Raw genomic sequence first — 27,766 nt, 5'->3', positions numbered from 1 at the left:
TGTTTCCCTGCCATTCCCAGATTTGTATAAAGGGGATGATCCATATATTTAAGTATCTGAACAATGAGGCCAGCAAGACTACACCTGAGCTCCCAGACTACGACAGGAGACCCCTAGCCTTCGGATCCTGGTGAGACACACGCATACACACGCATACACACGCTTCCACTGCCATTAATCCGCTCTCTCCACTGGCTTCCAGTTGAAGCTCGCATCCGCTACAAGACCATGGTGCTTGCCTACGGAGCTGTGAGGGGAACGGCACCTCCGTACCTTCAGGCTCTGATCAGGCCCTACACCCAAACAAGGGCACTGCGTTCATCCACCTCTGGCCTGCTCGCCTCCCTACCTCTGAGGAAGTACAGTTCCCGCTCAGCCCAGTCAAAACTGTTCGCTGCTCTGGCACCCCAATGGTGGAACAAACTCCCTTACGACGCCAGGTCAGCGGAGTCAATCACCACCTTCCGGAGACACCTGAAACCCCACCTCTTTAAGGAATACCTAGGATAGGATAAAGTAATCCTTCTGACCCCCCCCCCCCCCTTAAAAGAGTTAGATGCACTATTGTAAAGTGGTTGTTCCACTGGATATCATAAGGTGAATGCACCAATTTGTAAGTCGCTCTGGATAAGAGCGTCTGCTAAATGACTTAAATGTAAATGTAAATTAATAATGCGGAGGCCAGCCCTGGAAGCAGCTGTGTGCAGAGGAGCAGCTGGAGGGAGGCAGAAAGAGGGGTCACTCTTTCCTCTGCATCTCCCTGCTCCTGTCTTTCTCTGTCGACATCTCTGCTTGTATCTATAATAATATTATATATGATATTGATCTGTTCTGCTCTACAACCTCTCTTGCTCTCTGAGCCCTCTGTAAATGTTCAAAGGTACTCTACTAGTCACTGTCCAGAGGTTGGGGAGGAGAGATTGAAATTGAGATATAGAGGAAGTGAGGGAGTGGTAAAAACAAAAGGTAGAAAGAGGGAAAGGTTGGGTGGAGTTTTCGAAGGGAGCGCAGCTGAAAAAGGGAGTTCATCCATTGAGTTGAGAATGGGATGTACCGTACCAACCTTGCTCACACCCAGATGTACAAAACATCCTCATTGAATCCCAGTGGTGTATTTACTAGAAACCAAACAGAAGCAAACAGGTCAAAACAGGGATGGCCCAACCTGAATTTGTCCAATAAGAAACTCTCAATTTCCTTGCAAATAATTTTCTGTTGCAAAGCGTTTTACTACGGTTTTCTACAGGTAGGCCTACCGTGCAACTCAGACGTTTTTATTAATCCAGATCTGCATTGCTACTCTCATAAAGTGTTACGTACCTTTCCTCCTCACAGTCACATAATACAGTAAACATACTATTCCCACGCATACACACACCCTTCCTCACATATAGATGCAGGTCCTGTCCCCATACTATTACAGACAGACATATCCACTCCTCCTAGACACACACCCTTCCTCACATATAGATGCAGGTCCTGTCCCCATACTATTACAGACAGACATATCCACTCCTCCTAGACACACACCCTTCCTCACATACAGATGCAGGTCCTGTCCTCATACTATTACAGACAGACATATCCACTCCTCCTAGACACACACCCTTCCTCACATATAGATGCAGGTCCTGTCCCCATACTATTACAGACAGACATATCCACTCCTCCTAGACACACACCGTACCTGGTTCAAGTTCTTCCTTCATTTAGCTTGGCGTTTACACTTGTGACACTATTCCGTTGTACTTCAACTCACTAAATTGCTTTGTTTCATATCCATGTGTTTTGGTGTTTTGTTTTCGTATTGTGTAATTGATGTGTATACTGTAGATATGTATAGTATAATTGTTTATTGGTGTGTTTTATGCAGGGCTTAAATAAAGAAACCAAGCACAGCTCAAGTGTTTGAACTCATTTGACATTGTGTTTTGACCCAGGTTTTGGTCTTAAAGTTGGTCTTATCTTCTGTACTCTTAGTGTGGAGGAGCTGTACCCTGGCCGACCGTACGGAGCGCTGGACTCTGGCTTCAACAGCGTGGACAGTGGAGACAAGAGATGGTCAGGCAACGAGGTGAGACGCACACGCACGCACGCACACACACACACACACACACACACGATGGTCAGGCACTGAGGTAAGATTACAAATAACTCTGGGTCTTCCTAGTAATTTTTGAGTCATTTCACGAAAGAGTATATTTTGGGTAGTGGAACTTATTAAAAAAAAATGTAAATACAGTACCAGTCAACATTTTGGACACACCTACATATTCAAGTTTAATTATTATTAATTTTGTTTAATTTTCTATTTGAGATTCTTCAAAGTAGCCACCCTTTGCTTTGATGACAGCTTGGTACACTCTTGGCATTCTCTCAACCAGCGTCATGGGGAATGCTTTTCCAACAGTCTTGAAGGAGTTCCCACATATGCTGAGCACTTGGCTTCTTTTCCTTAACTACATGATTCCATATGTGTTATTTAATTGGTTTGATATCTTCACTATTATTTTACAATGTAAAAAATAGTTAAAATAAAGAAAATAAAAACCCTGGAATGAGTGGGTGTGTCCAGACCTTTGACTGGTACTGTATATCATTTCACATACTTAAATAAAAGTACAGTATTAAGTTCCATTAAAGTAACAGGGTTGAACTTAACAGGATTCCTTTTTTCATCTTAAATCATCCATAAATCCCCTTGTGAGAGGGGAAATGGAAGCTTATTGTCTGCAACAGGGAGGGACAATTTAAATGCAAGCTTCACATAAAAATGTAAATTGTTAACGTTTCCTTCCTATCGTTCTATGGGTAACAGGGTTGATATGTAATGCTTGAGGCGCTCAGTTTTCTACTACAAAAAAAACCCCATAAAATTGTCAAAGAGTAGAACCAGCTCACCTGCTTTTACACTATGATTTGAATATTATATGTTCGATGTTTCTTGAGAAAAAAATATTTTTTCCCCCACCATATTAAAATGAGAATTCAGTTCACGTAACAGGGTTGTCCTTAAAGTTTAACTGATAGCATTTTAGCAACATGAAACAATTAATCTGTTCATATACACTCCCAGGAAGAATGATACTTTGTATGCATTTTATTCATTTTTTCCCCCTGACTAGCGATCCCTTAGATATTAACGTTTTCATAAATTCTTAGAATATTTGGGAATTACATATACTAAGGCATTTGTGAACATTCTAAATAGCAATATAGAGTGGGAATGCAGCTCTGCATTTTGACAATTTATAGACACTGCAGTAGATAAAACCAAATAAAAACATTTATCTCGTACAGGAGCGGAGTCTACGCAGACTGGTGCGCCATAGCCAATCAGAGCTACAGTAGGCCTTCATGCAAACAAGCCATTTTCCACAGGCCTGCCATCATTCACTTTGAACTGGACTGTGTGTTTACAGGCAGTAGGGTCTGCCATCATTCACTTTGAACTAGACTGTGTGTTTACAGGCAGTAGGGCCTGCCATCATTCACTTTGAACTGGACTGTGTGTTTACAGGCAGTAGGGCCTGCCATCATTCACTTTGAACTAGACTGTGTGTTTACAGGCAGTAGGGCCTGCCATCATTCACTTTGAACTGGACTGTGTGTTTACAGGCAGTAGGGCCTGCCATCATTCACTTTGAACTAGACTGTGTGTTTACAGGCAGTAGGGCCTGCCATCATTCACTTTGAACTAGACTGTGTGTTTACAGGCAGTAGGGCCTGCCATCATTCACTTTGAACTGGACTGTGTGTTTACAGGCAGTTGCAATAGTGCGGCTTTAGATCATTAGAACGCAATTCACCAAAAGCCACAAAATACACCTGAATGGATTTCTGCAAATACCACCGGAGTCCTTTTCTATTTGGGAACTGTACAGTCCTATTGATCAAACCACCATGAAAAGGCTGGCTTTTCCTATGGTTCTTGTGCTGACGTTGCTTACACAGGCAGTTAGTGGCTCTTCCTTTAAAAGTTGTGAGCTTACGCCGCGGTACTTAGAGATAATTAGTGGTTTAATACGGTACCCTGCGTCATCACTTCATTGCTCCAGACCAGCACAAGGGGGAGTTAGAGCACTGATTATGCTTTTGAGTCCTACTGTGTCTCAAACTGACAATGAATGGGTGACATAGAAATAGAAGCTGACAGTTGTGCACGACTTCAGTATGATTCTTTTATTTTGTTAGGATTATTTTGCTCTTACTGTGGTACTGTAGGCCACTCTCGACCGGTCACGTTGTACAGCGCCTGAGTGGCGCACTGGTCTAAGACACTGGAAAGCAGGGCAAGCTGTGTTGCTACAGATGCTGGTTCAATACTGTGCTGGCCTTGACTGGAAGACCCATGAGATGACTGTGGGTTTCTGGTTTCTCTCACTCTAAAAACATAAATAAATATTTTTAAATAACAATCTGGCTTTATTTACAAATTAGTAACAATGTCTCACCCCATGTTCAAGAATGGCCATTTTCTCGCTCATTTTACATTATTTGAAAAGGAAATCATCTCCAAAATATTGAAGGGACATTGCACTAATAATGGCGCTGACTAGGGAAACGTTCCCGCTGTCCTGTTCTTAGTGCCAGTCTGCACGTTCAAACTTAAACAATGTAACTAATAATGGCATCTTTATGCTTTCGTTAATAAAATGATAAAAATACTCTTTCAAAATGCGGATGTTTTAGTTATGGATCCATAACGAATTACTATGGGAATAAATATCAGTGAATTACAGAAATATTGGAACAAAGTTGTCATGAATGCAAACAAATTGTTGCTTACTGGAAGGTACTCTTTCAAACACACATGGTCACGTTGTACAGTGTTATTATGGCTATTAGCTGGGCAATGTTTTGGCCTTTATTCAGATAATAATCGCTCACTGTCGTTTTTTTGGAAACAAAATATTCTGTGGACGTCTATTTCAGCACCGTTACGTGCTGCTCAGACACGAGCATGGAGAAACAAAAATGTTCAATTATATTCCATGATATTCTTAAGATATGTGCTGACTGAATATAAGCAAGTGATGTCTGCTAAATAATCAAGTTAGATTTCTCCAGAAATAAATCATTCAAAATATCAAACTGGCTTTATTTACAAATTAGTGAGAATGTCTCACCCCGTGTTCAAGAATTGCCTTTTCTCACACACTCTTGGTTGAATGAAAACGAAAGCGATTATTATTAATGGTTTAGAATTATATAATAGCCCCTTAGGTTCTGTGAGTATATCTGAGAATATCTCATGGAAAATGCCCCTTTAGATATTAATTTAGAATCCTTTAATCTTCCAAATGTAATTATTGGCAGAGAGTCATTTAGATATACTGTAGTCCTGCCATAGGCGAAATGGTTGTTGGTTACAGTACAATTAGGCTGTGGAAATGTTATGCCCCTTGGATATTAATTTAGAATAATTTCTAGAAACCTGTTTTCACTTTGACATTATGGGGTATTGTGTGTAGATTGCTGAGGACATTTTTTCATTTAATCCGTTTTAGAATAAGGTTATAATGTAGCAAAATGTGTAAAAAGTAAATGGGTCTGAATACTTTCCCAAGGCACTCTGTGTATATCCTGTATACAGTACCAGTCAAAAGTTAGGACACACTTACTCAATTCTAGGGTTTTTCTCGATTTTTACTTTTTTTCTACATTGTAGAATAACAGTGAAGATATCAAAACTTTGTAATAACACATATGGAATCATGTAGTAACCAAAACAGTGTTCAACAAATCAAAATGTATTTTCAATTTGAGATTCTTCCACCCTTTGCCTTGACAGTTTTGCACACACTTTTCTCTGCTGGGGTTCCTTTAAGAACTTGCTGGTATAGCAATAGCTTAATCAACTTGACGTTGAATCTTCCCTCTTCATTTTACCCACAAACAAAATCACTAATAGTTTAGGATATTCCGATGTAGTTCAGTTGGTAGACCATGGCACTTGCAACGTCATGGTTGTGGGTTTGATTCCCAAGGGGGGGGGGGGGGGGGGGGGGGGGGGGGGGTACAAAAATGTATTCGCTCACTAAGTGAGTGAAATGACTCAAATGTGAATCATATTGGTTTTTTTTTAAATATTGCCAGTATAATTTAGCAGCTTTGACATGCATCATCCAAACAGCCACTGAAGGGCAAATGAGATCTAATGCCGACGTCTTGGCGGCATCTTGCCAATGTGCAAACGCTCTCCATACTACATCAGACCGATGTATCATGTATACATGGGCCAGACGTTGGCGAAATGTATGTTGCGGTCTGGGGTGATAACATACACAAATGCATGAATGTAAGTTATGTTAAAGACAGCTACAGTAAACTAGCCTACCTGGGGCAGCAGGTAGCCTAGTGGTTAGAGCGTTGGACTAGTAACCGAAAGGTTACAAGATCGAATCCCTGAGCTGACAAGGTAAAAATCTGTCGTTCTGCCCCTGAACAAGGCAGTTAACCCACTGTTCCTAGGCCGTCATTGTTAATAAGAATTAGTTCTTAACTGACTTGCCTAGTAAAATAAAAACAGGTCTCTTAGTCCTACAGCTCCATGTCATTTCAATAAAAATCTTGAACCCACCTGGCCCTAAATTTACCCAAATATCTGTGGTTTACACTCTAGCAGTAGGCCTACATTAAGAGAAATATCATTAAAAGACAAAAACGTATTGAGCATTTCATCCTCAAAGCTCCAAGAAGGTCTGCTGTATGAGGTAGAATAGTTGGGATAACCGCCAGTCTAATAAATCAGTTTAATATGCACAATCACAAAGAAATCCATTCATATTTTGTTTCGGAAGGTCATAAAAATGTACATGATACTAAGACAATTTGTTTCAAAAAGAACAGAATGGCATGTTTTAAGATGTATTTCTCTGTGCTATAGTAGCTGAAGCTATGGTTGCTTCATGTCAACAAAATGAATTAACTTGTTATGCTTTTTCAGATAGGGTATAGTAATCAAAACGTCTGGCCTGCATGGACCTCTGTAGGATTATCTAGGAACGTAAGCAAGCTTCATAAAGACTCCCTCAAAGATGCCCTCTGGTGGTTTCAATTAGCATTAACGGTATTAACGGCAACAATGGCTGACAGTAAAATACTATGACGTCATGCACTGTAACATGCTCTACCATACCGCAAGCTGTGCTGCAGTGTGACACGACTTTTTACAGGAAGAACCACTGTATAGTTTTTGTTTTATTAAAACACATAGGGTGTGTTTTATGTATGAAAAAATACATGTTTAAAAATGTTGACCAATCGATTGGTCGAAACAACAGATGACTTTCGGTCGACCACGATTTTTGTTAGTCGGGGACCTCCCTAATGTAAATAAAGGGCAATCGCACAGGTTCTATGATTGCAAGGTAGTGCCATATTTCACTCACACTTATGTAGAAGCTAATCTTTCCATGTGTTTCTTTCTCCAACCTATTTTCTCTTTCATCCCTTGTGTACCTACAGCCCACGGATGAGTTGTCGGACCTGCCACTGCGTGTGGCAGAGATAACCAAAGAACAGAGACAGCGGAGGGAAAGGGAGGAGCACAGGACAACTGGCTCCCATCCTGTGACCAACGGCACATGTGAGAATCAACGCATGTCTGTGTGTGTGAACTGTAGGGTCATGTACTGTATTTACAGTTTTATTCAATTGTATTCTAGCCTGGGTACCAGTCTGTTTGTGTTAGCATTTCACTCCCTGAGACAGTTCACTCATGACTCCTTGTCATGGCAGAGTGTTTGGCATATGACACGGCGTAAAAGGCGGCAGGTAGCCTAGTGGTTAGAGCGTTGGACTAGTAACCGAAAGGTTACAAGATCGAAGCCTTGAGCTGACAAGGTAAAAACCTGTCATTCTGCCCCTGAACAAGGCAGTTAACCCACTGTTCCTAGGCTGTCATTGTAAATAGGAATTTGTTCTTAACTGACTTGCATAGTTAAATAAAGGTTTCGGAGGGGGGGAAAAGGAGTGGAATGTTAGCACAAATGGGTCTGGATTAGGTTCTACATCTGTGGAAATATACACTGAATAAAAATATAAATGCAACATGCAAAATGTTGGTCCCAAGTTCCATGAGCTGAAATAAAATCCCAGAAATGTTCCTTACGCAAGAAAAGCTTATTTCTCCAATTTTGTGCACAAATGTATTTACTTCCCTGTTCGTGAGCATTTCTCCTTTGCCAAGATAATCAATCCACCTGACAGGTCTGGCATATCAAGAAGCTGATTAAACAGCATGATTGTTACACAGGTGCAGCATGTGCTGGGGACAATAAAGGGCCACACTAAAATGTGTAGATTTAGATGCCACAGATGTCCAGTGTTGAGGGAGTGTGAAATTGGCATGCTGACTGCAGGAATGTCCACCAGGGCTATTGCAAGATCATTTCTCCACCATAAGCCACCACCAACGTCGTTTTAAAGAATTTGGCAGTACGTCCCACCGGCCTCACAACCACAGACCACGTGTAACCACACCAGCCCAGGACCTCCACATCCGGCTTCTTAACCTGCGAGATCGTCTGAGACCAGACACTCAGACAGCTGATGAAACTGTGAGTTTGCGCAAAGGTACAGTGGGGCAAAAAAGTATTTAGTCAGCCACCAATTGTGCAAGTTCTCCCACTTAAAAAGATGAGAGAGGCCTGTAATTTTCATCATAGGTACACTTCAACTATGACAGACAAAATGAGAAGAAACAAATCCAGAAAATCACATTGTAGGATTATTTTTCCCCCCAATTTTTCGTGGTATCCAATCGCTAGTAATTACTATCTTGTCTCATCGCTACAACTCCCGTACGGGCTCGGGAGAGACGAAGGTCGAAAGCCATGCGTCCTCCGAGGCACAACCCAACCAAGCCGCACTGCTTCTTTAACACAGCGCGCCTCCAACCCGGAAGCCAGCCGCACCAATGTGTCGGAGGAAACACCGTGCACCTGGCCCCCTTGGTTAGCGCGCACTGCGCCCAGCCCGCCAGAGGAGTCGCTGGAGCGCGATGAAACAAGGACATCCCTACCGGCCAAACCCTCCCTAACCCGGACGACGCTAGCCCAATTGTGCGTCGCCCCACGGACCTCCCGGTCGCGGCCGGCTGCGACAGAGCCTGGGGGCGAACCCAGAGACTCTGGTGGTGCAGTTAGCACTGCGATGCAGTGCCCTAGACCACTGCGCCACCCGGGAGACCAGATTGTAGGATTTTTAATGAATTTATTTGCAAATTATGGTGGAAAATAAGTATTAAGTCACCTACAAACAAGCAAGATTTCTGTCTCACAGACCTGTAACTTCTTCTTTAAGAGGCTCCACTGTCCTCCACTCGTTACCTGTATTAATGGCACCTGTTATCAGTATAAAAGACACCTGTCCACAACCTCAGTCACACTCCAAACTCCACTATGGCAAAGACCAAAGAGCTGTCAAAGGACACCAGAAACAAAATTGTAGACCTGCACCAGGCTGGGAAGACTGAATCTGCAATAGGTAAGCATCTTGGTTTGAAGAAATCAACTGTGGGAGCAATTATTAGGAAATGGAAGACATACAAGACCACTGATAATCTCCCTCGATCTGGGGCTCCACGCAAGATCTCACCCCGTGGGGTCAAAATGATCACAAGAACGGTGAGCAAAAATCCCAGAACCTCACGGGGGGACCTAGTGAATGACCTGCAGAGAGCTGGGACCAAAGTAACAAAGCCTACCATCAGTAACACACTACGCCGCCAGGGACTCAAATCCTGCAGCGCCAGAAGTGTCCCCCTGCTTAAGCCAGTACATGTCAAGGCGCGTCTGAAGTTTGCTAGAGAGCATTTGGATGATCCAGAAGAAGATTGGGAGAATGTCAGATGAAACCAAAATATAACTTTTTGGTAAAAACTCAACTCGTCGTATTTGGAGGACAAAGAACGCTGAGTTGCATCCAAAGAACACCATACCTACTGTGAAGCATGGGGTAGGAAACATCATGCTTTGGGGCTGTTTTTCTGCAAAGGGACCAGGACGAATGATCCGTGTAAAGGAAAGAATGAATGGGGTCATGTATCGTGAGATTTTGAGTGAAAACCTCCTTACATCAGCAAGGGCATTGAAGATGAAACGTGGCTGGGTCTTTCAGCATGACAATGATCCCAAACACACCGCCCGGGCAACAAAGGAGTGGCTTCGTAAGAAGAATTTCAAGGTCCTGGAGTGGCCTAGCCAGTCTCCAGATCTCAACCCCATAGAAAATCTTTGGAGGGAGTTGAAAGTCCGTGTTGCCCAGCAACAGCCCCAAAACATCCCTGCTCTAGAGGAGATCTGGGCCAAAATACCAGCAACAGTGTGTGAAAACCTTGTGAAGACTTACAGAAAACGTTTGACCTCTGTCATTGCCAACAAAGGGTATATAACAAAGTATTGAGAAACTTTTGTTATTGACCAAATACTTATTTTCCACCATAATTTGCAAATAAATTCATTAAAAATCCTACAATGTGATTTTCTGGATTTTTTTTCTCATTTTGTCTGTCATAGTTAAAGTGTACCTATGATGAAAATTACAGGCCTCTCATCTTTTTAAGTGGGAGAACTTGCACAATTGGTGGCTGACTAAATACTTTTTTGCCCCACTGTATTTCTTCACCAACTGTCAGAAACCGTCTCAGGGGGAAGCTCATCTGCGGGCTCGTCATCCTCACCAGGGTCTTGACCTGACTGCAGTTCGGCGTTGTAACTGACTTCAGTGGGCAAATTCTCACCTACGATGGCCACTGACATGCTGGAGAATTGTGCTCTTCATGAATGAATCCCGGCTTCAACTGTACAGGGCAGATGGCAGACAGCGTGGCATATGTGTATGGCGTCTAGTGGGCGAGCTGTTTGCTGATGTCAACGTTGTGAACAGGATGGGATGCTCTGGATCGACGTGTACGACAGCATGTTCCAGTTCCTGCCAATATCCAGCATCTTCTCACAGCCATTGAAGAGGAGTGGGACAACATTCCACAGGACACAATCAACAGCCTGATCAACTCTATGCGAAGGAGATGTATTGCACTGCATAGGGCAAATGGTGGTCACACCAGATACTGACTTTTTTTTTTTTAAGGTATCTGTGACCAACAGATTCATATCTGCATTCCCAGTCGTGAAATCCACAGATCAAGGCCTAATTAATTTCAATTGACTGATGAACTGTAACTCAAATCTTTATTGTGGCATTTATATTTTTGTTCAGTGTATATTCTACATCTTTATTGTTGCATTTATATTTTTGTTCAGTGTATATTCTACATCTTGCTTCTTTTTACTATGAACTTGTGTGTAATCTGTCTTGTCTGTCTATCTGTCTGTGTGTAGTAGAGGCAGAGCTGGAGCAGATCGACTTTATAGACAGTTGTACAGGAGAGGAGGAGGAAGAGGAGGAGGGTAGGAGAGGAGAAGTAGCAGAAACCATCAGCCTCAGTTCCCAGTTCATGGCTTACATTGAGCGCCGCGTCACCAGAGAGGTGTGTTGCATGTATTTGTGTGTGTGTGATATAAAATAGGTATGCCATTCAGCAGACACTTTTATCCAAAAGGAGTTAGTCATGCGTGCATATATTTTGTATGCGTGGCCCCGGTGGGAATCACTCACACCCAAACAAGCACCATGCTTCGCCAACTGTGTGTGTGTTCATGAGTGCGCATGTGTGTACGACTGGCCAGTGTGCACAGGACTGTATGTAGAAGGCTGGGGGTGCGTTCATCACGACAGAACAGTATGCAACATTTAATTCAACAGAAACTACTGTTCTGAATGACCAGTTGAAGAACCTGCTTATGGTGACCCAGTCAGCGATTGTGTATGGTGTGCTCCTTGAGTTTTGCAATTTGAAATGGTCACATCCATATTGATTAGGCCACACTCCCCAAACGGGAACAAACGTAACTCAAAGGCTGTTGAACAATGGTTTGCACCATTTTGGGGAATCGTGTCATTCAGTGCAAATCTTCACGCAACATAGCAAATGTTGAACTGAACCAACCCCTGGTGTGTTTGTGGTGTAAGGGCGAGATAGTGGCTGGTGTGTTGATGACTGTCTCTTTGTAGGGCTCTCCAGTCAAGTCCAACTCCTCCAGAGACTCGAGGACAGACGACCCGAGGCGACACAATTCTCTGCAGAACAGGTAGGAAGACCTACACACACACCCTACCTATCTATCTAGTAACTTGACCTATAACCAATGTTCCCTCTAAGTTGGGCACACGAACAGTACTCCCAAGACTGCCGTGCAGAAATATCAGCCCACAGAGAGAAGCACAAGATTTGAAGTTCAGATCAAAATTTGTGTCACATGCACCGAATACAACAGGTGTAGACCTTACAGTGAAATGCTTACTTACAAGCCCTTAACCAACAATGCCATTTTAAGAAAAATAAGTGTTAAGTAAAAAATAGATAAGTAAAAAATAAAAATAACATGCAGTTTAAAAAAAATACAGAAAAGACTAAGAAATATAAAAGTAACAAGTAATTAAAGAGCAGCAGTAAAATAACAGTAGCGTGGTTATACACAGGTACCGGTACAGAGTCAATGTGCGGTGGCACCGGTTAGTCGAGGTAATATGTATATATAGGTAGAGTTAAAGTGACTATGCATAGATAAAACAGAATAGCAGCAGTATAGAAGGGGGAGAACAATGCAAATAGTCTGGGTAGTCATTTGACTAGCTGTTCAGGGGTCTTATGGCTTGGGGGTAGAAGCTGTTAAGAAGCCTTTTGGTCCTAGACTTGGCGCTCCAGTACCACTTTGCTGTGTGGTAGCAGAGAGAACAGTCTATGACTATGGTGGCTGGAGTCTTTGACAATTTTTAGGGCCTTTTTCTGACACCACCTGGTATAGAGTTCCTGGATGGCAGGAAGCTTGGCCCCAGTGATGTACTGGACTGTACGCACTACCCTCTGTAGTGCCTTGCGGTCAGAGCCCCAGCAGTTGTCAAACCATGCACTGATGCAACCTGTCAGGATGCTCTCGATGGTGCAGCTGTTGAACGTTTTGAGGATCTGAGGACCCATGATAAATCTTTTCACTCTCCTGAGAGGGGAATAGGCTTTGTCGTGCCCTCTTCACGACTGTCTTAGTGTGTTGGTGATGTGATCTCAACCTGCTCCACAAAAAAAAACATTTAGCCTAACGGCCAACATTAGGTACAGTAATAGAAATATACATTGGTCCAGAGCCAGGCGGAGTATGACGCGTTGAAGAGGGCGAGGAACGAGATGCAGTCACAATCCATCCCATGCACACCTGTGAGCTCTGGAACTCCACCTCCGACAGACAGTCAACATACTTGGCGGGTTCATCGGTTCACCCTGACATTTCCATTCCTCTTCTGACAACAGAAATTGACCAACTGCTCACCAGGCACAGCAAGGGCCGCCCGGGCCGTTATGCTGTTCTGCTATTCCATGGATGTGTAACCGAAGAGAGATACCACAAGTGGGCACAGAATACCAATTGGGATGGATCCCGAGGCAAATGTGGCTTACCATTGAACCTCCGGGTGTTCATCATTAATACTGTGTCAGAAGTGTCTGTCCATGACTGATGCCACCCGAAAAAGCATTAAAGACAGAGTTAATGAGTACTTGAGGTCACCGAGAAAGACTGAACATGGCCTGATCTCCCTTATGTAAGGAATTAGGCACTTTCCCATGTTTACTACAGTATGTACTGTAGGCTGTTTACTTGTCAGACTGCATAGTAGCTTAATAAACAAATGCAGGTGGCTTCTGTCTTCAAAATGCGTTGAATGCTTTATTATCCAAATGTAAAAGCATATACTGTAGAGTACTGTATTTCTTCATCAGCATCTTTATGCTTTCGTTAATAAAATAATGATCAAAATACTCTTTCAAATGCAGATGTTGATTTAGTTATGTATCCATAACTAATTACTGTGGGAATAAATATAACTGATTTACAGAAATATTGGAGCAAAGTTGTCTCATGAATGCAAACCATTTAGAATCCTCTTATGCTGGAGCCTACTCCCGACCGTCACGTTGTACAGCGCCATAATTTCCATTCCATCCTAAAGGAAACCCTGAGGGTTTCATTTTTCGTTTTTCTCGGGAATAGAAACACCATAATTATAATTAATTACGCCAAATTTCTTAAAATCAATCCCATATACTATGTTATTATGAAAAAGGTTTTAAAGTCTCTGGTAATGCCAACATGGTAGAATTTCAAATGCTTTTCAAAGATGCCCTCTGATGGTCAAACCAGCACTAACTTGCATTAACAGAAAATATTTCTGACAATTGAATAACGTGCCACAGAATGCTGCAGCAGCCCGCAAGGTGTGCTGCAGTATGACGTGACTTTTAAAGGAGGAACCTCTGTAGAAGTAATTTAGCTCGTCTGGTAGTCTTGTGTCACTGAGCAGCTCAGACTTTGTAGTCTGTAATAGTTTGCAAGCCCTGCCACATCCGACGAGCGTCGGAGCCGGTGTTGTACAATTCAATCTAAGTCCTGTATTGAAGCTTTGCCTGTTTGATGGTTCGTCAGAGGGCATAGCGGGATTTCTTATAAGCCACTTGGTTAGAGTCCCTCTCCTTGAAAGCAGCAACTCTACCCTTTAGCTCAGTGCGGATGCTGCCTGTAATCTATGGCTTCTGGTTGGGAATGTACGTACAGTTACTGTGGGGACGACGTCATTAATGCACTTATTGATGAAGCCAGTGACTGATGTGGTGCACTTCAATGCCATCGGAATATTTATTTTAGTTTTATTCTTCAGTGTTCCTATTTATTTTTTGTCACAGGTTGTCGGCGGATAGGTGCACCTGATTCAGCTGCCCTAAGCGCCGTGTAGGCAAACTGTTGCCATTTTGAACCATTTCATGTGTCTGACATTACAATCTCTGCCTTCCCGGTGGGCCCGGAGAGCAAGTCAAGTGCACTATAGGCCTACCGCTGGCCAATCGGATGGCTCAGATGAGTGTTTGCTTATTTTTTTCTTTAAGCAATGGCTTTTTTTCTGGCCACTCTTCTGCAAAGCCCATTTCTGTGGAGTGTACGGCTTAAAGTGGTCCTATGGACAGATACTCCCATCTCGGCAGTGGAGCTTTGCTGCTCCTTCAGGGTTATCTTTGGTCTCTTTGTTTGCCTCTGATTAATGCCGTCCTTGCCTGGTCTGAGTTTTGTTGGGCGGCCCTCTTGGCAGCTTTGTTGTGGTGCCATATTCTTTCTATTTTTTAATAATGTATTTAATGGTGCTCTGTTTTTTTATAACCCAACCCTGATCTGTACTTCTCTACAACTTTGTCCCTGACCTGTTTGGAGAGCTCCTTTGTCTTCATAGTGCTGCTTGCTTGGTGGTGCTGCTTGCTTATTGGTGTTGCAGACTCTGGGGCCTTTCAGAACAGGTGTATATATACTGAGATCATGTGACAGATCACGTGATACTTAGATTGCTCACAGGTGGACGTTATTTAGCTAGTTATTTGACTTCTGAAGGTAATTGGTTGCACCAGATCTTATTTAGAGGCTTCATAGCAAAGGGGGTGAATACATATGCACACACCACTTTTCCATTTTCTATATATATATATATATATTTATATATTTATTTATTTATATATATATATATTTATATATATATATATTTATTTATATATTTATTTATATATTTATTTATTTATATATATATATTTATTTATTTATATATTTATTTATTTATTTTTTTTTATTTATATTTATTTATATTTATTTATTTATTTATATATATATTTATATTTATTTATATATATATTTATTTATATATATTTATTTATATATTTATTTATATATTTATTTATATATTTATTTATTTATATATTTATATATTTATTTATTTATTTTCCACTTCACCAATTTGGACTATTTTGTGTATGTCCATTTACATGAAATCCAAATCAAATTCAATTTAAATTCCAGGTTGTAATGCTACAAAATAGGAAAACTGACAAGGGGGTGAATACCTTTGCAAGGTGCTGTACATGGCCAATGTTAAAACTGTAACTTAAAGTGGGTGCAGCTTCAGTGTTCACAGTAAATGTGCACTGGAAGTTGCACAGAATTTTCACAAGTCCAAGTTTGCGCTCAGCGGACCTGAAATTTGCTCAGTCAGTGCCGAAAATGTTTTGAAGGAATATTGCCTATAATAGTGCTGTATATGACGTATAACTCACTCACACAAACACGAGTCCAGCTCTTTGTCAGATTTTCAGTCTGTGTTGTCGTGTCTCTGTTCAGTTTTTCACAAATGTTTTTGACTCAAGAAATGACTGTGCCCAACAGACCATAAAATCTCCAGTCTAAATAAAGATATATATAATCTGTGTTGAGTTAGATCACACATCTAACCCCCTTCCCCCATCTGTCTCCCACCCACCCCCCTCCCTCAGGACTGCACATGATCCAGCCTCTTCTGCCTCTCATAATCAGGTAACCCAAGTGTGTCTAAATGCTGTGTACAGCTTCCAATACTGATTATTACTACGTCAATTACTACTTTCATGGTTTGAAACGTGATTTATTGAGTCTAAATGTCGATACCACCTCTTTTCTACTCCTCTCCTCTCTTCCTCATGCCGCCTCCTCACCGTCTTTCTGTTTCCCTCTGCTATCTTCCTTCCTTTCTCTCCTTTCTTTTTGTTTCCTCCCTCTTCCTCTCTCTCCCCCCTCCCTCTCTCCCTGTGTTCAGAGAGGGTCAGGGGCCAGGGTTGGTGTTGGTGCCGGTCCGTGCGGGGCGCCGGGTGGGGGCGTGGAGCGCGTGCGGAGGATGGCCCAGTTGGCCGCCCTGCGGTACGAGGAGGAGAGGCAGAAGTCGCGATCAGTGCAGCCGGACACCGTCATGACCTACGTCAAGGTTCCTCCGACTACTATTCATTTTTATTCTGTTGATTTATGTCTTGCTCTTGTATCACTGTGTGCGGTGAGTTAGTGGGGAGTTGATAATAGAAAGTGCTGACACATGCTGTGTATGTATCTATGTATCTATATAAAAGTAAAAGATAAATATAAATGACCTCAATTGAAAGTGACATTCTCTAGCGCTTCATTATCTGATCTCAAATCCAAGTAGCTCGAGTAGTGAGCTTTATAAAACCATTTAGACCTTTTGGAGATTTCTGTGTCACTGAGACTCTTCTCGGTTTCTACAGCACAAAGCATCTCAAAGCCCTACCAAGCTGAGTCCCACAGAGAACGAGGTGAGTCCACACACTGTTCCCTTCTCTCCCTCCCGCTCTTTCCTCTTCGGCTTTGTTTTCTGTGTCTGAAGGTATCTCCACGGTGAGTTCATGTGTGTTGGCATGAAAGGCTCAAGGTATAACTAGGATTGAATACAGTTTCACAGGGGTTCTCCGTAAACATGACCACGCATAGTCTCCAGCAGTCATGTCTGGTGTCCATTCCTCCCATGCATTCTATCTCATCCCCTTTTCAATTGTCCTCCATTAACCCTCCACCTCACCCCACACACACGCATCATCTCTCTCTTTTGCTCCTATTGTGGTCACGTCCCTTCCTTCACCCTCCCTCCCCTCTCCAGTTATACCATCACTGATTTGTGAGGGTGAAGGCGAAACATCTACGACCCCAGCAATGTGTTGTCTTTCTTGTCCCTACTCTAAAAAATTTGTGCTAAATGCTGGGCTTCAGACTGCCACCATTTAGTCACATTTTGCCACCCTTTAACTTCGCTGTGCCAGTTACATTTATTTTATTGGTCGCACTGGCTCGAGCTGCACATTCTAGCTGGTCACCTCAATCAAAACATCCTATTTTTGGGGTGGATAAAACCATGAATTTGTTAAATAGCAAAGTGCATTATCCTCATGATTCATAACACAAATGTCTGCCCTGCTGCTGTGCCTGCCGCTTTCATTTTGGCCGGTTGCTTTAATGAGCGAGCTTCACACTCGCTCTACCCCCTTGTGTGGGCCCCTTGTGATTGTATAACATTTCAAAATGCAATTGCGTGGGAAAACTACTTTGGAAACCATCTAGTTGTCCATATTAATGAGAGGAGGGTCTCAGCTTTCTGTAGGTGTTATTTTTATTATTGAGCTCAAAGCACACTGTTTTACAATCCTGATATCTGATATGGCTTTGAAATACAGAGCACATGAAATTGCACATCGGCCATCACAAGTGCAATACGCCTCATTGCAGGTTTATGGGGGACATTTACTGTTATACACTGCTCAAAAAAATAAAGGGAACACTTAAACAACACAATGTAACTCCAAGTCAATCACACTTCTGTGAAATCAAACTGTCCACTTAGGAAGCAACACTGATTGACAATAAATTTCACATGCTGTTGTGCAAATGGAATACACAAAAGGTGGAAATTATAGGCAATTAGCAAGACACCCCCAATAAAGGAGTGATTCTGCAAGTGGTGACCACAGACCACTTCTCAGTTCCTATGCTTCCTGGCTGATGTTTTGATCACTTTTGAATGCTGGCGGTGCTTTCACTCTAGTGGTAGCATGAGACGGAGTCTACAACCCACACAAGTGGCTCAGGTAGTGCAGCTCATTCCGGATTGGAACATCAATGCGAGCTGTGGCAAGAAGGTTTTCTGTGTCTGTCAGCGTAGTGTCCAGAGCATGGAGGCGCTACCAGGAGACAGGCCAGTACATCAGGAGACGTGGAGGAGGCCGTAGGAGGGCAACAACCCAGCAGCAGGACCGCTACCTCCGCCTTTGGGCAAGGAGGAGCACTGCCAGAGCCCTGCAAAATGACCTCCAGCAGGCCACAAATGTGCATTGAAGGTCTCCAAGAACACAGTGGCATCCATCATTCTTAAATGGAACAAGTTTGGAACCACCAAGACTCTTTCTAGAGCTGGCTGCCTGGCCAAACTGAGCAATCGGGGGAGAAGGGCCTTGGTCAGGAGGGTGACAAATGAAATGTATTTATATAGCCCTTCTTACATCAGCTGATATCTCAAAGTGCTGTACAGAAACCCAGCCTAAAACCCCAAACAGCAAGCAATGCAGGTGTAGAAGCACGGTGGCTAGGAAAAACTGCCTAGAAAGGCCAACACCTAGGAAGAAACCTAGAGAGGAACCAGGCTATGAGGGGTGGCCAGTCCTCTTCTGGCTGTGCCGGGTGGAGATTATAACAGAACATTGCCAAGATGTTCTAATGTTCATAAATGACCAGCATGGTCAAATAATAATAATCACAGTAGTTGTCGAGGGTGCAACAAGTCAGCACCTCAGGAGTAAATGTCAGTTGGCTTTTCATAGCCGATCATTCGGAGTATCTCTACCGCTCCTGCTGTCTCTACAGAGTTGAAAACAGCAGGTCTGGGACAGGTAGCACGTCCGGTGAACAGGTCAGGGTTCCATAGCCGCAGGCAGAACAGTTGAAACTGGAGCAGCAGCACGGCCAGGTGGACTGGGGACAGCAAGGAGTCATCATGCCAGGTAGTCCTGAGGCATGGTCCTAGTGCTCAGGTCCTTCGAGAGAAAGAAAGATAGAATTAGAGAGAGCATACTTAAATTCACACAGGACACCGGATAAGACAGGAGAAATACTCCAGATATAACAGACTGACCCTAGCCCCCCGACACAAACTACTGCAGCATAAATACTGGAGGCTGAGACAGGAGGGGTCAGGAGACACTGTGGCCCCATCCGATGATACCCCTGGACAGGGCCAAACAGGCAGGATATAACCCCACCCACTTTGCCAAAGCACAGCCCCCACACCATTAGAGGGATATCTTCAACCACCAACTTACCATCCTGAGACAAGGCCGAGTATAGCCCACAAAGATCTCCGCCACGGCACAACCCAAGGGAGGGCGCCAACCCAGACAGGAAGATCACGTCAGTGACTCAACCCACTCAAGTGATGAAACTCTCCTAGGGACGGCATGGAAGACCACCAGTAAGCCAGTGACTCAGCCCCTGTAATAGGGTTAGAGGCAGAGAATCGCAGTGGAGAGAGGGGAACCGGCCAGGCAGAGACAGCAAGGGCGGTTCGTTGCTCCAGAGCCTTTCTGTTCACCTTCACACTCCAAGGAACCCAATGGTCACTCTGACAGAGCTCCCGAGTTCCTCTGTGGAGATGGGAGAATCTTCCAGAAGGACAACCATCTCTGCAGCACTCCACCAATCAGGCCTTTATGGTAGAGTGACCAGACGGAAGCCATTCTTCAGTAAAAGGCACATGACAGCCCACTTGGAGTTTGCCAAAAGGCACCTAAAGGAATAAGGCTGTGATGTAACAAAATGTGGAAAATGTCAAGGGGTCTGAGTACTTTCTGAATGCACTGTATATAGAGGTCTATAGAGCCTGTCTGCATTCCTGATTTCTGTAAGCTCCAAAGCCCTAGATGCAGTGCAAATCACATTATTGTGGAAGCACCTCCTCTAAGAGGATGAATTAGGCTGTTTGAGAAGGTTTGAATCGTAAGCAACCTGCATACACATTGTTTGAAGTACAGTAGATCAACATAGCTACTGTAGTAGGTCAAAGTTGTGTACTGGAAAATTGTTTTATTTTTACTGCGCAAAGGTTGCTTTTCTTGCATTTCAAAGATGATGGAACCAAAAGAATATAGAAAATGCAGCTTTTTTTCTTTGTTATCCTTTACCAGATCAAATGTGTTATATTCTCCTACATAAATTTCACATTTCCACAGACGTCAAAGTGTTTCCTTTAAAATGGTATTAAGAATATGCATATCCTTGCTTCAGGTTCTGAGCTACGGGCAGTTAGATTTGGGGATGTCATTTTAGACAAAAAAAAAACATTTTAAGGGTCCAATCCCTTAAGCAATAAGGCACAAGGGGGTGTTGTATATGGCCCATATGCCACGGCTAAGGGCTGTTCTTAGGCACGAAGCGGAGTTCCTGGATACAGCCCTTAGCCATGGTATATTGGCCATATTTCACAAACCCCCAAGGTGCATTATTGCTAGTTTAAACTGTTTACCAACTTAATTAGAGCAGTAAAAATAAATATTTTGTCATACCTGTGGTATACGGTCTGATATACCACGCTGTCAGCTAATCAGCATTCAGGACTCGAACCACCCAGTTTATAATTGTGCTTATTACATGCAAGTGTCAAGGCCAACAGTTTACACAGATCACTTCAGCCATGTGGAAAAACCTTACATAGCTAAATGCATTTAGCTTCCTTTCTCTCATCCGACTGGTGTTAGCCAGCTACTACTCGTACTGTTTCTGTGTAACCCAAGTGCTTTGGTCCGGTTTTAGAACTCTGAGATTCAAGTTGTTAGCACTGTCACTTCTTTAATAAAGCATTGTGAATGACTTTATAAGGTGCTGACTCAAATATATTCCATTGTGTGATGCGGCACACATTTTTGGGCTGGTGACACCAGGGGAAAATGTTAGTCTGGAGCCCTGGCTATATATCCTAGCTATATCCCCCTCCTCTCCATCCTCACCTCCTGTCTTCTTGTGTGTTCTGTCCTCATTCCCTCTCTTCCACTCCTCCCTGCCAGAACGCGTACCCCTCCAGGCGTTCCACCCACACGGATGACTCAGCCCTCTTCATGGTAAGGCCCCGGGGCTGTGCTCCCATTCTCTTCTTCCCTTCACTCCTCCTCCACTGATTTTAAAACAGTGGTCAATTTAGGTTTTACATCAACAAATAACCTTCGATTCATTGCATGTACATCTCTTATTAAAGTGAAAAGAAAACAATGAATACTGTATTTACGCAATACAATTTTATTTTTCAAGTAATATTTCTCAAACATTTGTATATCATTCCATACAATAATCTGTACTCGTAAAAAAAGATATATACCTGGCGACCCCACGTGGTGTTACCTGCTCTCTTTCCGTCCTCTAACCACCCGTCAACACCCAATAACCTTTCATTGTCCTCCCTCCTTCTCTAACTAGTCTTCCAGGGTTGGATTGACACTCTTGTCTGATTTATAGTGTGAATGTGTGTAGCTATATAACCAATCTATAGACTTACAGGTAACTGACAAATGAGGGATACAAAGTATATTGAAAGCAGGTGCTTCCACACAGGTCTGGTTCCTGAGTTAATTAAGCAATTAACATCCCATCATGATTAGGGTCATGTATAAAATGGCCAGTTAAACATTATTTTGGCCCTCATGGCTAGAAGAGATCTCAGTGACTTTGAAAGAGGGGTCTCAAAAAAGCATATGGGGTTTAAAGTGTGTGTGTGTGTGTCTCAGTCACCAGATCTCAACCCAATTGAACACTTATGGGAGATTCTGGAGCGGCGCCTGAGTTTTTTCCACCACCATCAACAAAACACCAAATGATGGAATTTCTCATGGAAGAATGGTGTCGCATCCCTCCAATAGAGTTCCAGACTTGTAGAATATCTAACTGTGACGTTTTTATTACGCACCAAACTGCCAAGTGGGACTAAGATGAAACGCTAATTTTCATTTTCTGTCAAGTGCCTAATGAACACCACCCTGGCTATTATACATTTTTCACACAAACGTTCCTCTGACCCAAACTGTACTCCTCTGGCTCACTTTTCTCTGAGCACAGTATGGTCTAACCCAAGGATCAGCCTGCTTTGTTACACACAGCTTATTTAAAGCCTGGTTTGGGCGGGACATGGCGAGCTAACCATGCCCCTCTGCTCACTTAAGGAAATGTAAAATGTAAATATCCACACCAGCACGGTATGGTTTGGGTCGGCACGATAGTGCGAAAATGCTGTTAGTATAGTTATTAGATGACCTGCTGATATTGGATTCCTTGCCTGTCCCCTTCTTGCTTTCATTCACCTGTTCAATAGACAATGGGCATATCCCAAATGGCACCCTGTTCCCTATATAGTTCACTAATTTTCTATGGAGAGCCCATGGGCTCAGCAAATAGGTCTCTTTGTCTTCCTGGCGCATTGTAACCAGCTTACACCTGTCCTGGCTTAACCCCTCCACTTCTCCTCCACTTCTTTCCCTTCTGATTCCCCTCTTTCTGTATTTCTTTTCTGTCTCTCTCTCTTCCGTCTCCGGCTGGTTCACTGTTAGAGCGAGTACCAGCCTCGCATGGTGTTTGAGATAGACACTGACACCAACACTATAAAGAGGAGGCCTGGCACTTACAAGCAGGTGAAACACTTTTGGTTACAGTACTACATACGCACAAACATTTGACTTGTTTCACACGCACATTTAGGGAGCAACTATGTGTACACAGTATACATACACACACGCAGTCACACATTGTTGGATTAATGATGAACAGCAGTACATACAAACAAACCAAGTCATAGGCATTTAATCCTAATTGTTTCTGTAAATTGCTCTGGATAAGAGCATCTGCTAAATGACTCAAATGTAAAATGGTGTACATGCGCTGTCTGCAAACATACACTACAGTGCATTCGGAAAGTATTCAGACCCTTAAACTTTTTCCACATTTTGTTATGTTACAGCCTTATTCTAAAGTGGATTAAAAAATAATGTTCATTTCATCCATCTACACACAAAACCCCATAATTTTATAAGTTTGAAAAAGTTTATTCAAAATATTTACAAAAGTATTCAGACCATTTGCTATGAAACTCGAAATTGAGCTCATGTGCATCCTGTTTCCATTGATCATCCTTGATGTTTCCACCGTTCATGTCATAGCAAAAACCAAGCCATGAGGTCGAAGGAATTGTCTGTAGAGCTCAGACAGGATTGTGTTGAGGCACAGATCTGGGGAAGGGTACCAAAAAATGTCTGCCGCATTTAAGGTCCCCAAGAACAGTGGCCTCTATCATTCTTAAATGGAAGAAGTTTGGAACCACCAAGAGTCTTCCTAGAGTTGGCCGCCCCGCCAAACTGAGCATTCAGGGGAGAAGGGCCTTGGTCAGGGAGGTGACCAAGTACCCAATGATCACTCTGACAGAGCTCCAGAGTTCCTCTGTGGAGATGGGAGAATCTTCCAGAAGGACAACCATCTCTGCAGCACTCCACCAATCAGGCCTTAATGGTAGAGTGGCAAGACGGAAGCCACTCCTCAGTGAAAGGCACATGACAGCCCGCTTGGAGTTTGCCAAAAAGCACCTAAAGGACTCTGACTATGAGAAACAATATTGTTTGGTCTGATGAAACCAAGATTGAACACTCTGGCCTGAATACCAAGCTTCACGTCTGGAGGACACCTGGCACCATTCCTACGGTGAAGCATGGTGGTAGCAGCATCATGCTGTTGGGATGTTTTTCAGCAGCAGGGACTGGGAGTCAGGAACAAGGGAAACCTGAGAGATCCTCAGGACCTCAGACTGGAGGGCGAAGGTTCACCTTCCAACGACCCTGAGCACACAGCCAAGACAACGCAGGACTGGCTTCGGGACAAATCTCTGAATGTCCTTGAGGGGCCCAGCCAGAGCACAGACTTAAACCCCATCGAACATCTCTGGAGAGACCTGAAAATAGCTGTTCAGCGACACTCCCCGTCCAACCTGACAGAGCTTCAGAGGATCTGTAGAGAAGAATGGGAGAAACTCCCCAAATACAGGTGTGCCAAGCTTGTAGCGTCATGCCCAAGAAGACTTGAGGCTGTAATCGCTGCCAAAGGTGCTTTAACAAAGTACTGAGTAAAGGGTATGAATACTTATGTAAATGTGATATTTCAGTTTTTTTTTTATACCTTTGCAAATAATTCTAAAAACCTGTTTTTGCTTTGCCATTGTGGGTTATTGTGTGTGAATTGATGAGGATTTTTTTTTTTTTTTAAATACATTTTAAACAAGGCTGTAGCGTAACAGTGGGAAAAGTCAAGGGGTCTGAATACTTCCAAATGCACTGTGTATATATATATATATATAAACGTATGTGTACAACCCTTCAAATTAGTGGATCTGGCTATTTCAGCCACACCTGCTGCTGACAGGTGAATAAAACTGAGCAAACAGCCATGCAATCTCCATAGACAAACGTTGGCAGTAGAATAGCTCACTGAAGAGCTCAGTGACTTTCAACATGGCACCGTCATAGGATGCCACCTTTCCAATAAGTCCATTTGACAAATTTATGCCCTGCTAGAGCTGCCCCGGTCAACTGTAAATGCTGTTATTGTGAAGTGGAAATGTCTAGGAGCAACAATGGCTCAGCCGCGAAGTGTTATGCCACACAAGCTCACAGAACGGGACCGCTGAGTGCTGAAGCGCATAGCCCCAACATTCACTACCAAGTTCTGAATTGCCTCTGGAAGCAATGTCAGCACAATAACTCTTAGTTGGGATCTTCATGAAATGGGTTTCCATGGCCGAGCAGCCGCAAACAAGCCTAAAATCATCATGCGCAATGCCAAGCGTCGGCTGGAGTGGTGTATTGCTCGCTGCCATTGAACTCTGGAGCAGTGGAAACGCGTTCTCTGGAGTGGCGTATCTGGGTTTGGCGGATGCCAGGAGGACTGTCCCAATGCATAGTGCCAACTGTAAAGTTTGGTGGAGGAGGAATAATGGTCTGGGGCTGTTTTTCATGGTTCGGTCTAGGCCCCTTAGTTCCAGTGAAGGGAAATCTTAACGCTGCAGCATACAATGACATTCCAGAAGATTCTGTGCTTCCAACTTTGTGGCAACAGTTTGGGAAGGACCTTTCCTTTTTCAGCATGACAGTGCCCCTATGCACAAAGTGAGGTCCATACTGAAATGGTTTGTCGATCGGTGTGGAAGAACTGTGCTGCATAGAGCCCTGACCTCAACACCATCGAACACCTTTGGGATGAAGTGGAATGCCGACTGCGAGCCAGGCCTAATCACCTAACGTCAGTGCCCGACCTCGCTAATGCTCTTGTGGCTGAAGTCCCCGTAGCAATGTTCCAACATCTAGTGGAAAGCCAGAAGAGTGGAGGCTGTTATATCAGGTGTCCACATCATTTTGTCATGTAGTGTACCATCACACAGACGCAAACACCCACAAACACAGTTGTTTTTTATTTATTTTTATTTTATTTTACCGTTATTTTACCAGGTAAGTTGACTGAGAACACGTTCTCATTTGCAGCAACGACTTGGGGAATAGTTACAGGGGAGAGGAGGGGGATGAATGAGCCAATTGTAAACTGGGGATTATTAGGTGACCATGATGGTTTGAGGGCCAGATTGGGAATTTAGCCAGGACACCGGGGTTAACACCCCTACTCTTACGATAAGTGCCATGGGATCTTTAATGACCTCAGAGAGTCAGGACACCCGTTTAACGTCCCATCCGAAAGACGGCACCCTATACAGGACAGTGTCCCCAATCACTGCCCTGGGGCATTGGGATATTTTTTAGACCAGAGGAAAGAGTGCCTCCTACTGGCCCTCCAACACCACTTCCAGCAGCATCTGGTCTCCCATCCAGGGACTGACCAGGACCAACCCTGCTTAGCTTCAGAAGCAAGCCAGCAGTGGTATGCAGGGTGGAATGCATGCTTGCATGCTGTTTCCACTGTGCTTACTCAATTAGCAGAATAGTACTCAATGTTCTCTATCTTTCTCAGCATTTAATAGTCTCTTTTTATCTTATTTTTCTTGAGTTACATTTTTATTTTTAAAAATCTTTCAATCCACCTTTTGGCTTTACTCTCTTGTCTCTCTCCTTTTATATTTTTGTCCCCCCCACCCCAGTCTCTTTCCGGGTCTGGGATGTCCATAGATATCGTCCCCACGTGTCTACTGCAGGTACTGCAAACTTGCACGTCTTCTTTTCAACCTCCCTTCGCCGTCTCTTTCTCTTTATTTCCTTATACTTTGGGTGTTAAAGCATGTTGCTAAACACTGGCCCAGGGCCAGTTAGGTGATTGTTAGGGTTTGGCTAGCGCATGTGTGGTGCGCTCTCCCTTGCAAAATGGCTGCCGTGGCATCACCCAGGTGTGAGCTGAGGTGTTTCCCCTGTACAATGTAAAGCACTTTGAGCATAGGTGTATTTAATCCAATCCATTAGAGATCGACCGATTTATTGGAGGACCAAAAAAATCCGATACCGATTAATCGGACGATTTTTATATATATATATTTGTAATAATGACAATTAGAACAATACTGAATGAACACTTTTATTTTAACTTAATATAATACATAAATAAAATCTATTTAGTCTCAAATAATGAAACATGTTCAATTTGGTTTAAATAATGCAAAAACAAGGTGTTGGAGAAGAAAGTAAAAGTGCAATATGTGCCAAGTAAAAAAGCTAAAGTTTAAGTTCCTTGCTCAGAACATGAGAACATATGAAAGCTGGTGGTTTCTTTTAACATGAGTCTTCAATATTCCCAGTTAAGAAGTTTTAGGTTGTAGTAATTATAGGGCTATTTCTCTCTCTACCATTTGTATTTCATATACCTTTGACTATTGGATGTTATAATAGGTACTTTAGTATTGCCAGCCTAATCTCGGGAGTTGATAGGCTTGAAGTCATAAACAGCACAATGCTTGAAACACAGTGAAGAGTTGCTGGCAAACGCAGAAAAGTGCTGTTTGAATGAATGCTTACGAACCTGCTGCTGCCTACCACCGCTCAGTCAGACTTCTCTATCAAATATCAAATCATAGACTTAATATAATAAACACAGAAATACGAGCCTTTGGTCATTAATATGGTAAAATCCGGAAACTATCATTTTGAAATCAAAACGTTTATTCTTTCAGTGAAATACGGAACCATTCCATATTTTATCCAACGGGTGGCATCCCTAAGTCTAAATAATGCTGTTACATTGCATAATTATGTAAATTACTGGGAAATTAATTACAGTCTTTGTTAGGA

The 27,766-nt window shown here is 43.0% G+C and overlaps 1 protein-coding gene across 12 annotated transcripts in view; it reads left to right on the top strand.

Moving 5' to 3' along the window:
- The window catches only part of LOC129842548 (DISP complex protein LRCH3-like), a 70,873-nt gene that overhangs the window by 28,849 nt on the left and 14,258 nt on the right, over window positions 1-27,766 (top strand). For 5 of the 12 annotated variants that reach the window (XM_055911140.1, XM_055911132.1, XM_055911131.1 and 2 more), the window contains exons 6-15: window positions 21-130; window positions 1,981-2,074; window positions 7,471-7,591; window positions 11,349-11,497; window positions 12,082-12,158; window positions 16,427-16,466; window positions 16,726-16,890; window positions 17,186-17,233; window positions 21,521-21,574; window positions 26,629-26,682. In XM_055911140.1, the coding sequence (XP_055767115.1) occupies window positions 21-130; window positions 1,981-2,074; window positions 7,471-7,591; window positions 11,349-11,497; window positions 12,082-12,158; window positions 16,427-16,466; window positions 16,726-16,890; window positions 17,186-17,233; window positions 21,521-21,574; window positions 26,629-26,682 (912 nt within the window). The remainder of the gene's footprint in view (window positions 1-20; window positions 131-1,980; window positions 2,075-7,470; window positions 7,592-11,348; window positions 11,498-12,081; window positions 12,159-16,426; window positions 16,467-16,725; window positions 16,891-17,185; window positions 17,234-21,520; window positions 21,575-26,628; window positions 26,683-27,766) is intronic. The other 7 variants (XM_055911137.1, XM_055911135.1, XM_055911139.1 and 4 more) reach the window with 3 other exon arrangements.

Source organism: Salvelinus fontinalis, unplaced genomic scaffold, assembly GCF_029448725.1.
Source record: "Salvelinus fontinalis isolate EN_2023a unplaced genomic scaffold, ASM2944872v1 scaffold_0051, whole genome shotgun sequence".
In the NCBI taxonomy this organism is placed as follows: domain Eukaryota; kingdom Metazoa; phylum Chordata; class Actinopteri; order Salmoniformes; family Salmonidae; genus Salvelinus; species Salvelinus fontinalis.
Note: the sequence above shows the minus strand (reverse complement) of the source record. Positions and strands in the feature narration are given on the sequence as shown.